Below are 15,813 nucleotides of genomic sequence, written 5' to 3' on the forward strand. Positions count from 1 at the left end.
CTACATAATGCAAGGATCCACATTAGGAGTCACTACACAAGAAAAAGATCTAGGTCTCGTCGTGGACAATACATTGAAATCTTCTGCTCAGTGTGTGGTAGCAGCCAAAAAATCAAACATAATGTTAGCAAAAAGGGATAGAAAGTAAGACAAAGAATATTATAATGCTCTTTGTTGCTCCATGCTACAACCTCACCTTGAATATTGTGTGCAATTCTGGCTGCCATATCTCAAAAAAGATGTAGCGGAATTAGGAAAGGTTCAAAAAAGGCCATGTATATGTTTCTCTGCCCTGAATGCGTCACTCAGGCCTGCCTCAGTTTCAAACTCCCCTTTTGGCTCATTCAATTCCTGTAGGGTGGCAATAACATCCAAAGCTCAGAAAATGTGTTTCTGTATCCATCACTCAGCTGGTGTCACAAGATGGGCTTTCACCTTGTATGATGACGGAATTTACCATGGACAAATCGCACATATCAGTGGAGTGGAACGGGTAGATGTGAATTGCTTGTTTACTCTTTCCAAAAATACTAGGACTAGGGGGCACACAATGAAGCTACAAAGTAGTAAATGTAAAACAAATTGGAGAAAATATTTCTTCACTCAGTGTATAATGAAGCTCTGGAATTCATTGCCAGAGAATGTGGTAAAAGCAGTTAGCTTAGCAGGGTTTAAAAAAGGTTTGGATAACTTCCTAAAAGAAAAGTCCATATGCCATTATTAAGATGAATTTGGGGAAAATCCATTGCTTATTTCTAGGATAAGCAGTATAAAATGTATTGTACTGTTTGGGGATCTTGCCAGGTATTTGTAACCTGGATTGGCCACTGTTTGGAAATAGGATGCTGGGCTTGCTGGACCTTCAGTCTGTCCCAGTATGGCAACGCTTATGTTCTTATGTTATGTTCTTATCATTTGGTGGTTTCACTGTACAGAATGGGTTAAAAAATTGATAGACCTGACATAGATCTGAACCAGGAATCACAGTGCAGACACACACACACAAGGACTAATCAGAAAGGAATAAATCGATACACTTCATTACATGGAAGAATTTTCTCTTCCTCTGTTAGTCTTTTTCTTATGTTAAGCTTTGGTGAGCAGCATGGAAGGTAGTCTGACTTCCACCCTTCACTACTCAACTAAGTTCTATATATAGAAATCCATCTTAAATTGAAAGAGCATAAAGTGCCAGAGGAGAGCATCCTGAACCTTTCAATGTGCCTACACTGAAGGGCTTCACAGGTAAAACCCAATCACCAGAAGAGCAAGGCCTCTAATAGGTTCTGCTGTGGAGCACTGACTTCCCATGAGTGGGGATGAAGCACTGTGTATTTCTTTAGCAGCCATTCATAGGCAAAAGTATCTCACCACTTTGTAGATCATCCAGTGAAATTATTGTAAAAAAAATAACAGAGCTGGTTATGAGTGGCAGCAGGCACCAGACAAAGTGCCAGTAATCGCGTCTTCCAGCATTGCTATACTTTTAAGTTGCACTATTCAATATGCATTTGCCTAGTCCTGCTATTTTCCTGATCTAACTTAAATGGAGAAATTATCCTTTCGGCAGCTGGATTTTGTCATGAAGTGGATAAATGCCTGAACCTTTTGTGTAACCTGTGATGGTGAACCCTACACATAAATTTAGCCATATAACTGCCTGAAACCTTTTGCATATTGGACCCAATGTATCTGTAAAAAATTGAGAAACCTAGAATGTAAGTTTAATTCTCAGCTCAGCCACCAAACCTGAGTGATTGTGGGGTGACTTAATTTTTATCTCCCTGTGCCTCAGTTCTAATCCTCTGCTCTGTCACTGAGCCTTTGCATGTGATTGTAGGGGTGAATCGTTTGATCTCCTTGTGCCTTGGTTCTAATCCTCGGCTCTGTCACCGAGTCTCTGCTTGTGATTGTAGGGGTGAGTCATTTTATTTCCCTGTGCCTGAGTTCTAATCCTTGGCTCTGTCACTGAGTCTCTGCGTATGATTGTAGGGGTGAGTCGTTTTATCTCCCTGTGCCTCAGTTCCAATGTTTTTACTTCATCAGCCTAGATTAGAAATGTGATCATTTTACACTCTCACCACCTTACTCAGATTTTCATCCCTTTTCAGGGATTGGTGGCATGGAATCTTGCTTCTCTTTGGGATTTTGCCAGGTACTTGTGACCTGGATTTGCCATTGTTGAAAGCAGGATACTGAGCTAGATGGATCATGACCCAGAATGACTGTTCTTATGTTTCATTTTGATTTTCTGCTGAATCCAATAGGTGCTGTTTCACTATCACATTTTAATAGTGAGGGACAGGCAAGCTCTGTGGGACTCCAGGGAGTCTCCCTGCCCCTAGCAATTGAAAACACAATATTGAAGCACCACTCCTGACTGACAGCAATGCACTTGGAGGACTCCTGCTCAGCTTAGAGGAAACAGTGGTATGCAATGTCAGATTTTTAAAGTATTTTCCACAAGAAAGCCTGTTTTACGCATGTAAAATGTCCCTTATAACATTGCTCAGAGGTATACATATATAACTTATAGGCACTTGGAAATCACCTCCTAGTAAGTGATCTGTGCTTAGATATTCCTGAGGACAGTTTGGATAGAGCCTTGTAGCGCTATAGAAATGATAGTAGTAGTAGTAGCAGGGGTGGCCCAAAGCAATCTACCGCCCAAGGCAGGGATGAAATGCCGCCCCTGCCTGCGCCCGGTCTGGCATCTCACCCCCCTTCCGTCCTCAACCCTTTTCCCCATACTTGCCTTATTTTTGTCTTTTCCAAAAGGCAACAGCGATTCCCATAGGCTGTTCTGCTGCGGTGCAGCCAGCACCAGTCTCTTCACTTCCTCTACTACATCCTGCCTCTGAGGAAATAGGAAGTTATGTCAAGAGGCGAGCCACAGTGGTAAGAAGAGCTTGGTGCTGGCGGCAGGGCAGCCAATGGGGATCACTGCTGCTGCCACTGCCGCCTTTTGGAAATGAAAAAAATAAGGTAAACATGGGGAAGAGGGTTGAGGAGGGAAGGGGAGAGTGCTGCTTCTGGAGAGTGCCTCCTTAGGTCCCCGTCTCAGTTGGCTTAATGGTAGGGCAGCCACTGGGATAGAGCTACGGTAGGGTTGCAATATGTATTTTATAAAATATGCATGTACATATATAGAGGACACACCATGTTTATACCTTCTTCAGAGTAGGGTTACATTTGTGCCAGGAGTCATCATGAGAATCTATTTTGTAAAGGCACTGTGGCTTCACATCAACAGCTATAAGACGAAAGTGATGGTGATAGGTAATGATGATAGGACGCAGGTGTTTATAGAATGGGATATTGGAATGTGTAGACCAATTTGTATACTTGAGAAGTGTGATAACCAAAGATAATGACTGTAGCAAGGAAATACAAAGGAGGAAAGGAATAGTAAGTAGTGCTTTCACAAGCCTGACCATGATATGGAAGATCAAGAATATTAACACATTAAGCAAACTGTGAATACTGGATGCATACATGCCCTCGGATTCTGTAAGGGGCGCCCAAAGATGGGCACCTAAATTTGCATGTGGTCCTGAGTTGTGTGTGCAACTCAATTGGTTAGTAAGCCATTAATGCCCAATAATTGGCTGCTAGCAAGCAGTTATTGGTGTTAATTGGCATTCATTTGGAGTTGGATGTGCGATTCAATAAAGAACCACGCATGCCTACATTTTCACCCTTGCAACCCAACACAGGTTTTTCCAGAATTGTATGCGCAGTGTTATGGAATTTGGGGGAATTGTTCCCAACTTGCGTGTCAGGATTTTTTCAGGAGGCATAAATTCTGATGTGCACATTTGGGCCTGGAAATTGGTGCTACGTGCTATTCGATAAAGGGCACTCAGCCTAGAGTGCCTTTAATTGAATAGCTTGGGAGACGGTTTTTCTCAGCGTCCAAAGTAGGGCACCATTTACTGAATCTGGCCCATGATGTCTAAAGTGGTATCTACATGCAAGTCTCGGACATAGTGATGTTGAACGCATTTGAAGTGAAGTGTTATGTGAAAATAAGATGTTCCCAAACCTGGAGATATTCATGAGAGAGATTTGCGTGCACTGCCTCTGCTGCATGCATATCTCTGTTAGGAATATTCAGTATGGATATCCTGAAAACCTGACTGGCTTGGATGCCTCCAGGACCAGGTTTCAGAACCACTGAGTTAGACAGATGTGGTGAGCAACAGAGAAATCTAAGAGAATCTGAACAAGAAAGTAATGGGCAAGATCAAAGCAAGGAAACTGACAATGTTTGGACACATCTGTAGGATGGAAGATGCCAGGTTAATAAAAACAATGATGCTTGAAAGAACCAAAGGAGTGAGTAAAAGAGGAAGGCCAAAAAGAAGATAACAGGATAACATCCAAGAATAGACTGGACTGGACACCCAAAGTGCAGTACCCATGGCTCAGGACAGTCCATAAAGACTAGGGGGTGTGATGATGATCATGATCATAAGGACAAAGGCCACCATGTTTCCTTTATAACATATATCCACATTATCGCCTGTATTCTATATATGGCGCCCAAATTAGGGCGTGCTTCTGAGATGCACACACAATTGGTTAAGGAGATGTTAACAATCAAGAATTAAATGCTAACAACCACCCTCTTGTAGTTTCCAACCGCTCCCCCTGCCACAGTCTCACTGCTTCTCATCCTTCGAAACTCATGCCATCCAGCTATTCTACCCGACACCACTCAGAGTTGCAGTCATCTACCGCCCCCCTGATAAGCCCCTCTCTTCCTTCCTTACTGACTTCGACGCTTGGCTCACTGTCTTTCTTGATCCCTCATCTCCATCCCTCATTCTTGGTGACTTTAATATTCATGTTGACAACCCATCCAACTCTTATGCTTCTAAATTCCTCACTCTGACATCCTCCTTTAACCTCCAACTATGCTCTACCACCCCTACTCACCGTAATGGCCATTGTCTTGACCTTGTTCTCTTCTCTTCCTGCTCACCTTCCAATTTCTGCACCTCAGTCTTTTCCTATCTCAGATCATCACCTAATCACCCTCACACTTCATCACCCTCCCCCTCAACCTCGCCCAACTATAGCCACTCCCTTCAGGAATCTCCAGGCCGTCGACCCCCCTACCCTATCCTCTCACATCTCCAATCTCTTCCCTTCCATCTCGTCTTCCGAATCTGTCGACACGGCTGTCCCTGCCTACAATGAAATTCTCTCCACTGCTCTGGATATCCTAGCACCATCTGTCTCTCGACCCACTAAGCGCATTAATCCTCAGCCCTGGTTAACCCCTTGCATCCGTTACCTTTGCTCCTGCACCCGATCTGCTGAACGACTCTGGAGGAAATCTCGCACCCTGTCAGAATTCACCCATTACAAATTCATGCTATCCTCCTTCCAGTCCTCTCTATTCCTTGCCAAACAGGAATATTATTCTCAATTAACTAATTCTCTTGGCTCCAACCCTCGTCGCCTCTTCGCCACCCTCAACTCCCTACTTAAAGTGCCCTCCGCTCCCACCCACCCCCTCACTCTCTCCTCAAACACTAGCTGACTACTTCCACGATAAGGTGCAAAAGATAAACCTTGAATTCACTTCCAAGCCTTCTCCTCCCTGTGACTTCTTAACCCACTCCCCCAACCAACCTAGCCTGGCCTCCTCCTCCTTCTCCTCCTTCCCTGAGATCACTGAAGAGGAAACTGCTCGCCTTCTCTCTTCCTCTAAGTGCACCACCTGTTCCTCTGATCCCATTCCCACCAATCTGCTTAACAACATCTCTCCTACAGTCAACCCCTCAATCTGTCACATCCTCAACCTCTCTCTCTCCACTGCTACTGTCCCTGACACCTTCAAGCACGCTGTAGTCACACCTCTTCTCAAAAAACCATCACTAGACCCCACCTGTCCCTCCAACTACCGTCCCATCTCTCTTCTACCCTTCCTCTCCAAATTACTTGAACGCGCTGTCCACAGCCGCTGCCTTGATTTCCTCTCCTCTCAGGCCATCCTCGATCCGCTCCAATCCGGCTTTCGCCCACCGCACTCGACAGAAACAGCACTCTCTAAAGTCTGTAATGACTTGTTCCTCGCTAAATCCAAAGGTCACTATTCCATCCTCATCCTCCTCGACCTATCTGCCACCTTTGACACCGTCAATCATAATTTACTTCTTGACACACTGTCCTCATACGGGTTCCAGGGCTCCGTCCTCTCCTGGTTCTCTTCGTATCTTTCCCATCGCACCTTCAGAGTATATTCTAATGGCTCTTCTTCCACCCCCATCCCGCTCTCTGTTGGGGTTCCTCAAGGTTCTGTCCTTGGACTGCTTCTTTTCTCGATCTACACCTCTTCCCTGGGCTCACTGATCTCATCACATGGTTTCCAGTACCATCTCTATGCTGATGACACCCAGCTTTATCTCTCCACTCCCGACATCACGGTCGAAACCCAGGCCAAAGTTTCGGCCTGCCTTTCAGACATCGCTGCCTGGATGTCCAACCGGCATCTGAAACTGAACATGGCAAAGACTGAGCTCCTTGTCTTTCCACCCAAACCCTCTTCTCCTCTTCCCCCACTTTCCGTCTCTGTTGACAATGCCCTCATCCTCCCCGTCGCTTCAGCCCGCAATCTCGGAGTCATCTTCGACTCCTCCCTCTCCTTCTCTGCTCATATCCAGCAGACAGCTAAGACCTGTCGCTTCTTCCTCTATAATATTAGCAAAATTTGCCCTTTCCTCTCTGAACAGACCACCCGAACCCTCGTCCACTTGCTCGTCACCTCTCATCTTGACTATTGCAACCTTCTTCTCACTGGCCTCCCGCTTAACCATCTATCCCCCCTTTCAATTTGTCCAAAATTCTGCCGCACGTCTTATTTACCACGTGAACCTATACTCTCATATCACCCCTCTCCTCAAGTCATTTCACTGGCTCCCGATCCACTACCGTACACAGTTCAAGCTTCTCCTTTTAACCTTCAAATGCACTGAATCTGCAGCCCCCCATTACCTCTCTACCCTCCTCTCCCCGTATGTTCACACCCGTAACCTCCGCTCTCAGGACAAATCACTCCTATCTGTACCCTTCTCCACCACCGCTAACTCCAGACTCCGCCCCTTCTGCCTCGCATCACCTTATGCCTGGAACAGCCTTCCCGAGTCCATACGTCATGCGCCCTCCCTGCCCATCTTCAAGTCCTTACTCAAAGCCCATCTCTTCTCCCTTGCTTTTGGCGCATAACCACCTTCCCCACTCATGATACCTACACTGACTACATAGTTTGTAACCTTTAGATTGTAAGCTCTTTTGAGCAGGGACGGTCCTTCCCCATCTTAAACTTGTACAGCGCTGCGTAACCCTGGCAGCGCTATAGAAATGCTTAGTAGTATTGATGTTAATTAGCACCAATTAGGATTTGTGCATGCCTCTGGCTGTACACTATTCTACAACACTGGGTGCCTAAATCCTATAGTGTGCAACTCAAAAGGGGTGTGGCCATGGGAGGGGCATGGGTGGGTCACGGACATTCCAAAAAGTTGCACATAGTGTTACAGAATATTGGATTTTTGCATCCAACTCGGGCACCGGCATTTACACAGGTTTCGGTAGAACCAACACAAAGTACTATTCTATAAAGGGCATGCACCCTATCTTTTCCGGCATCTATTTTTGAGCGTGATTTATAGAATGCAATATTATAATTGGCTGCCTAGGTTAATAGAGCAGGAGGATGTCTATTTTTAGCCTATTTTATAAAGACAGATGCCCTCTGTCTTTATAAAATCCAGCACAAATCACGCCTAGATTGAAGACTTAAACATTACAATATATTTATTTTAGATTTTGCTCACACCTTCTTCAGTAGTAAGCTCAAGGTGAGTTACATTCAGGTACACTGGATATTTCTCTGTCCCAGGAGGGCTCACAATCTAAGTTTGTACCTGAGGCAATGGAGGGTTAAGTGACTTGCCCAAGATCACAAGGAGCAGTAGTGGGATTTGAACCGGCCACCTCTGGATTGCAAGACCAGTGCTCTAACCACTAGGCCACTCCTCCACATGTAAATTGCAACTGTATACATGCTCTGCCCAAATTCCATTCCTGAACACACCTACTGTACAAGCATGTGCTGGGTTGCACCATCTGTATGTTTAGGCTTGGCCTAATTGGGAAAAAAAGCCCATTTCTTATCATCCATGCCAGACCAGTCCAGATAAGTGGGTTACATCCCCCTGGCAGCAGATGGAACCAGAGAAAAACAATTCAGAGCTGACATGCTATCTTTAGCTCTTCAGGCTTAATGCAGCAACTATGAGTAGGCTGCTCCTGAGAAACAGAGCAGTCAAAGGGGGCAGGGGGGCAAAATTCCCCAGGCCCAGCCTCCAAGGGGGTGCCTGGGCCTGGCACAGGTAAGCTTCTTCCTGCCTGGGTAGAGTGTGCATGAGAGAGATGGGTATAATCCCATTCACCAGGGTGGAGTGTTCTCCACACATCTATGAGGTCCAGTGTTCTCCAGAGCAAGAGCAAACCCTTATCTGACTCAAAATGAGCCCGGTGGTGTGGATGAGATTTATCTAGTAGCAGATTATAGACTATATTGAAATCCTTCCTATAATCATTCAAAAGTAGGGAAAACCTGAATCAATTTGCAAAAAGTCTTATTATTAAATATATTAGAAGCATAAAAATTTCAAAGTAATTGCTGACACACTATCATCACCTGAGCAATCACATATCTCCCATCAGGGCTCTGGTTGGTTTTATGGATCTGCAGATCTAAACCCTTATGAAATAAAATAAGAACTCCAGCCTTACAGTTTAGCGCTGGTAATTGCACCATCATGCCCACCTACCATTTCTGGAATTTCTTATGTTCAGCTGATGATAAATGGGTTTCCTGAAGCATGGCCATGTCCACCCTCTGCTTCTGAAGGGCTTGCGGAATTTTTTAACATTTGACAGGTAATGTCACCGCACCCATATTCCAAGATATAATTTTAAGTATGGTCATCCCTACACCAGCTCAAACTATGTGGCAGAAAAACACAGAGCATCAGAGGAAAGACTGTCCCAACCAGCAGTCTCTCCACTATATATCTCCCATATGTTATAAAATTTAAGGAAATAATGTAGATGATATCTGATTGAGCTATAATCATGTTGTAAACCACCTTGAACATAAGATTAAAGATGATATAGAAATATTGAAATAGAATAGAATAAAAAACATTTGCCATACAGTTAGCAGGATGAGGAGACACGGAACATCAACAAATTTTCCCCTATGAGAGCGACAAGTATAATAAAGTGCTAGATCCAACCAAAAGGACCCTTCATAGTAAACAGCAGAACAGCAAATCCATTAGATGCCATGCTGAGTAAATTGTGGGCATACAATAAAAGAAAAAGTAACCATGTCATCTGCCAATACAATGTAATATCTCATGCAACCGTCTTCACCAACTACAGCCAGTCAGCAGCCCTGGTACCAAGCAGCAAAAATGGGTTCAATTGCCAGGAATTTGCATCCATTCACATCCAACCACACAAAGAGAGAGAGAGAAAAAAGGGAAAAGAAAACAGCAGGCATACAGCAAACATTCCACCATAATCATCAAAAAGCCCAATTCCTTAAAAGTACATAGAGATCAGCAAAGCAGCAGTCTGCAGTTATTATAACCAAATGGCTCCAGGGGCCCTCCAATCAATGAGAGTTTAACATGCACCCAGCAAATAGTCTAAGATTCAATGAGCTGCAGAGTGTCCCGTCCCCCCATCGTAAGGAGATAACTCCAAGATCAAGTTGCATAAAAACAACAACAAAATCAAATATCTGCCTTGTACTATCCAAGCAGGTCTTACATCACAGCAGCACAGGTATAAGCCCCAATCATTCGAAAACTACAAAAACACAACAGGCAAATATCAGAATTATAATCCAAATCACCCATGCCATAAAGAGTGAGTTACTGCATAGTCTCCAGGTCTTAGCCAAAGTAGAAAAATATGGGTTTTCAGACCTGAAGTTCACATAACAGTCTTCCAATATAGAAGGTCCAATCCAGAGATGCCCACTTCACAATCCACCCAACAGGAAAGCCTTCTTTGCAAAGAATCGAATATGGGGCTGCTCCATCAGAGTATTCCCGTGACTCGATGGAATTTCCCAACTACAATGTCCAAGAATGGTCAATTAAAGGAACTTAGAGTGGAGGACAAATCTGTCTCCCACTATGCAGGTAGAAATAAAAGCTGCATTGCTTCAAGAAACAGATGTCCCAGTAGAGTCCAGTTAAAAATCTGTGCAGCAACCTCAGGTTTCCTGTGCACATTCCTGTAGCTGCTGGGCAAAAGCCAAAGCCACCACCACCACCACCACAGTAAAGTACTTGTGCATGCCCTCTCAAGTGATCCGCAGTTTGGCTGGATATTGCGTTGCAAAAGTGGTCATACTGTTTTGAATGCCTTCCGCTTCGCCTAAACCTTCGCTGAGAAGTCCTGAAAGCAGAGAATTTTATTGTTCTCATAGTGTAAGGACCCCTCTAGGTGGAAAGCTCTTAAGATCTGCTTGTGGGCAAAGTTTAGAACTATAAGTATTACTGTGCTTAGTAGGGGATCATTGGCTCTCAGTTAACCTAACTGGAGCCTGTTGGAGGTATAACGGCCCCGAAGAGGAGTTCAGTTTCAATGCTTATGGTAACCACTGCTTAAGGAAATCTTGGTTCCACTTCCCAAATAGGCTCAGGAAGCCTTACCAGGGGCAGATTATATCTGCAAAACCTATTTTCTAGGTCATCAATTTTCTTCTCAAGCTTAGTAACTGTGGCTTGCATTGATTGGTGTCAGATCTCATGAGCCTTTATGGAGAAATTCTATTCTATCCACTAGGTTCAATTTAGCCATAATTTTTTTTGTAATTTCTGATCAAAAGAACTTTCCAACAAGGCTCTAATTTCCATGGCCACCTCAGCAGCCCATTCCAAACTAACTAATGGCGAGTCCACAATTTTTTCATCTGCCATCTTGGATTTTGCCTCTTGACCTCGGTCTCCAGCTTTCCAAGGGGGTTTAGATGAAATTATGACACAACAATGAAAAAAACAGCTCCACCCCAAATTCAAAAATATTTCCCCAATGCATGAGTACAAGAATGGATCTATTTTATGTTCTCGGAGGGGAGTCTTAATCTGAAGGGCTTGGGAGCATGTTTCACTGACACCCACTCCCTAGCCCAGCATCATGTAACCTCTTTATGGTTATTTTGCACTATAGAGGTGAACCTGATGGGCTGGGAGGAGAGCTGTCATCTGGGGTAGATGAAGCAGTGACAGTAGTCTTGGTGGATTACCAACAGGTCCAAGTATAGGCCGAGGACCAGGTCAGCCTTCTAGCACTAATGCAATCCTAGCCTCTAGCTTGAGAGAAAACATTCCAGGTAGTTGTAGGCAAGACAACAATGGGAACAAAGCTAAGGGAAAGTAGTAGCCCTCAGGTGCCTTGGTAATTGTGTCAGATTTGGTCTGAGGTGGAACTTCCCTGCAGGACCTGGCAGCAGCACACACATCTGACACCATTATCTGTCAGGTGAATTTTCGGAGTCAACCACTTTGGGACTCTAAAGTGAAAGGACTGGAAGAAGTGGCTGTGGCTCTACATTCCTGGAATGTTTTCTCTCAAGCTAGAGGCTAGGATTGCATTAGTGCTAGAAGGCTGACCTGGTCCTTGAGTGAACTTCATATCAGCTTGGTGAAACTCAAACACAAGCAAGTTCTTTAGCCAAAGAAAGAAAAACAGGAGCCAGGGGACTGGATATTCTAGTAGAACCAAGACTGACATCCAGTCATCCATGTTCCTGCTGGGAGCCTGAATGTACCTTGATGCATTTTCTGAAGAGGCCAATAAGGAGGGGTACAGCAAAGTTACTCATCTGTAGCAGGTGTTCTCTGAGGACAGCAGGCTAAGTATTCTCACAGCTGGGTGATGTCATCCAACAGAGACTGGTGCAGATGCTGACTAGTGAGATTATTATAGAACTTTCTAGCAGCATCCCACCATGCATGCACATGTGCCTTCCCGCCCTATGGATCCCTCAGTCATATAAGAGAGCTAAAGAATACAACTCCAAGGGGAGGTGGGAGGAATTGTGAGAATACTTGCCCTGCTATCCTCATAGAACACCCGCTACAGGTGAGTAACTTTGCATTCTCTGAGGACAAGCAGGCCAGTTGTATTCTCACAGCTGGGAATCCCTAGCTACCAGGCTCACCAAAAACAGTAATGCTAGGACTATAGGGACTCGAAACATCGGGCCTCAAAGTCATTAACCTGAAACTATTTACATACTATTTGTGAAGGTGCAGCCTGGAACTAGGGGGGTGGAGTTGGATTCTAGACACCGAACAAAGTCTTCAGGACTGCCTGCCCAAACCAACTGTCACGTCGGGTGTCCTTCTCACGGCAGTAATGAGATGTGAGTGTGTGGACAGTTGACCACATTGCAGCTCTTCAAATCTCCTCTATGAAGGCTGACCTTAAGTTGGCTATCGACTTGCCATGGCTCTGACATTATGAGCCTTGACATGACCCTCTAGAGTCAGCCCAGCCTGGGCATAAGTAAAGGAGATGCAATCTGCTAGCCAATTAGAAACTGTGTGTTTGCTGATGGCTACCCCCATCCAGTTTGGGTTAAAAGAAGCAAAAAGCTGGGTGGACTGTCTATGGGCTTTAGTCAGCACCAGACAAAAGGCTATGGCTCGCTTGCAATCTAAGGTATGCAGTACACTCTCCTAGGATGGACATGTGGTTTTGGGAAAAATGTTGACAGAAGGATTGACCAATTAAGATGGAACTCTGACGCTACCTTAGGAAGGAATTTAGGGTGCATGCGGAGAGCTACTCTATTGTGGTGACGCTTAGTGTAAGGTGGATCAGCTACAAGGGCCTGAAGTGACTGCCACCAAAATGACAACTTTCCAGGTCAAATACATTAAATAACAGGAATCAAGTGGCTTGAAAGGCACTTTCATCAGCTGGTTGAGGATGACATTGAGATCCCATGACGCAGTTGGAGGTTTGATATGGGTGCTTTGTCAATAGCAAACCTCTCATGAATTGAACAACTAGAGTCTATACAGAGATGGGCTTACCTTACACACGGTGATGATAAGAACTACTTGCACTTAGATGAATCTTTACAGAATTGGTTTTCAAACTAGACTCAGAGAGGTGCAGAAGGTAGTCAAGCAGTTTTTGTGTAGAGCAAGTTATGGAGTCTAAGGTCTTGCTCTCACACTAGATAGCAAACCTTCTCCACTTAAATTAGTAACTCCTCTTAGTGGAGTCGAAAGCCAGCAAGATGCAAGAAACACCCTCCGATCAATCTAAGGATTTGAATTCTACACTCTCAACATCCAAGCAGTGAGGGCCAGGGATTGGAGGTTGGAATGCAGAAGAGATCCTCCATTCTGCATGATGAAGGTCAGAAAATGCTCAAATCTCCATGGATCATCAGAAGTGCCTTGGGCAATAACGAGCAATTAGGATCATAATTCCCTGGTCTTGCTTAAGTTTCAGCAAAGTCTCTATGAGAGGTATTGAAGGATACTCATATAGAAGACCCTTCCTCCAATGTAGGTGAAAAGCATCTGATGCTAGTCTGCTGTGTGATCTTTACCTAGAACAGAACTGGGGGACCTTGTTGTTGAGATGAATGGCAAAATGATCCACCAAGGGGGTGCCCTACTCTTGGAATATCTTGTGGGCTACCCCCATGTTGAGAAACCACCCGTGTAGTTGCAAAATCCTTCTCAGTTTGTTTGCCAGGCAATTGCCCTTTCCTGGTAGGTATGTGCCTCGGAGGACCATTCCATGAAGGAGGGCCCACTGCCACATCCACACTGCTTCCTGACTCAAGGGGTAGGTTTCCATATCCCACTACTTGTTCACATAGAACATTGCAACCTGGTTGTCTGTTTGAATGAGAATAATTTGGTTCTTTATTTGATCTCTGAAAGCCTTTAGAACATTCCAAATGGTCCTCAGCTCGAGGAGGTTGATATGGAGATCTGTTTCCTGAGCAGACCAAGTTCTTTGGGTGTGAAGCCCATCTATATGAGCTCACCATCCTAGGTTGGATGCATCAGCACCTTCTGAGGAGGTGGAATTTGGAATGGTAATCCCACAGTCAAATCTGATTGAATTGTCCACCAGAGAAGGGCATTAGTCTGGATTATATCTGCTAGATTTCCAGGCACCTGAAACTACTGGAAAACTAGGGTCCACTGGGACGCTCTCAAGTGAAGCTATGCCATGGGAGTGACATGTAGTCACATCAATCTCATGTGGCACATCAATCTCAACATTTGCTGAGCTGTGACCTGCTTGCTGCTTCGGACCTGTGAGGCCAGTGCAGTTAAGATCTCTGCTTTCGTTTGTGGGAGAAAAGCCTGAGCCTGTAATGTATCATCAAGCAGGGCTCCTATGTACTCCAATCGCTGGACTGTGAGCAGGTGGGACTTGGAGTAGTTTATGATGAACCCTAGTAACTCCCACATCCAAATAGTTAGGTGCATTGACTCTGTCATTCTGTCTTGAGATCTGCTCTTGACCAGCCAATTGTCCAGTTAGGGAAACACTTACAACTCCCAGTCTGCGCAAATACACTTCAGTTACCACTAGACACTTGGTGAATACCCTGGGAACTGAAGCAAAGCCAAAAGGCAGAATGTGATACTATTAGTGGTGTTTCCCTAATTGGAATCTGAGATATATTCTGTGGCTAGGAAGTATCAAAATGTGGGTACAGGCATCCTTTAAGTCCAGAGAGCATAGCCATTTGTTTTCCTGAATCATAGGAAGAAGGGTACCCAGGGAAATCATCCTGAACTTTTCATTGACCAGGAGTTTATTCAGGGCTTTAGCCTAGGATGCGGCAAAAGCCCATCTTTTTTGGCACAAGGAAGTACCTGGAATAGAATCCCTTCCCTCTTCCCTTGGTAACATGGTTTGACTGCATTGGCCTATAGAAGGGCGAATATTTCCTCTACAAGTACCTGCTTGTGTCAAGAACTGATGAACGATGCTCTCAGTGGGCAATTTGGTGGTCTTTGATGCCAATGCAGGGCATAACGGAGATGGACTATTTGAAGAACCCACTGATCGAAGGTTACAAGGGGCCACCTGGTTTGGACAAAATTTAGCCTCTCCCCTACCAGTGGGCCATCCAAGATGGTTACTTTGAGTGCGGCAATGCTCTCCTGGAGCCAGTCAGAAACTCATCCCTTGCTTTGACTGGGGGCCGGCTGGGACTTTTGAGGTAGGACTGGTGAGGCCAGGAACGCTGGGCCAGGCCTGCTTGTCCTCGGAGAATTCACCTTTCTCTTGATTACTTCCTGGAAGATCCATTTTCTTTTACTTCCTTGGCTGTTGGTAGATTAGGGCAACATAGCAACATAACTTGGTGTCAGGTGATATAGTCTTTGGTGGTGCTAAAAAGGACGTCATATGGGACTTATTATTGAGTTTAAAGCCTATGAGAGTTCAGTTATTGGAAGATACTATTCTCCTTGATGGATCTGTTTCTTCAGCCTTTTTTCCTCCACAATAGATTGGAGTGAAGATACACTCGCAACTCTTACCGAGGGTAGACACTGGATATGGGTCACAAGCACAGAAACACCCTTGTTGCACTTGTAGATGGCATACTCTCCTCCAAGGAGTCAATCAAACAAGGCTGCTATTTGGAACCTGGGTTTAGTCCTGAGGGCTCAGGCCTCCCTTCCCCTCAGACCTCCCAGGAAAGCATAGGACAGCATAGCT

The 15,813-nt window shown here is 44.9% G+C and overlaps 1 protein-coding gene across 24 annotated transcripts in view; it reads left to right on the plus strand.

Annotated features, from left to right (window-relative positions):
• The window catches only part of NRXN2 (neurexin 2), a 1,346,335-nt gene that overhangs the window by 415,739 nt on the left and 914,783 nt on the right, over window positions 1–15,813 (plus strand). The window contains exon 13 of one of the 24 annotated variants that reach the window (XM_030218491.1): window positions 1,417–1,421. The exons of the other annotated variants lie outside the window; for them this stretch is intronic. Within the exon in view, the coding sequence (XP_030074351.1) occupies window positions 1,417–1,421 (5 nt within the window). The remainder of the gene's footprint in view (window positions 1–1,416; window positions 1,422–15,813) is intronic. 24 annotated transcript variants of the gene reach the window in all.

Source organism: Microcaecilia unicolor, chromosome 11 (assembly GCF_901765095.1).
Source record: "Microcaecilia unicolor chromosome 11, aMicUni1.1, whole genome shotgun sequence".
NCBI lineage: Eukaryota > Metazoa > Chordata > Amphibia > Gymnophiona > Siphonopidae > Microcaecilia > Microcaecilia unicolor.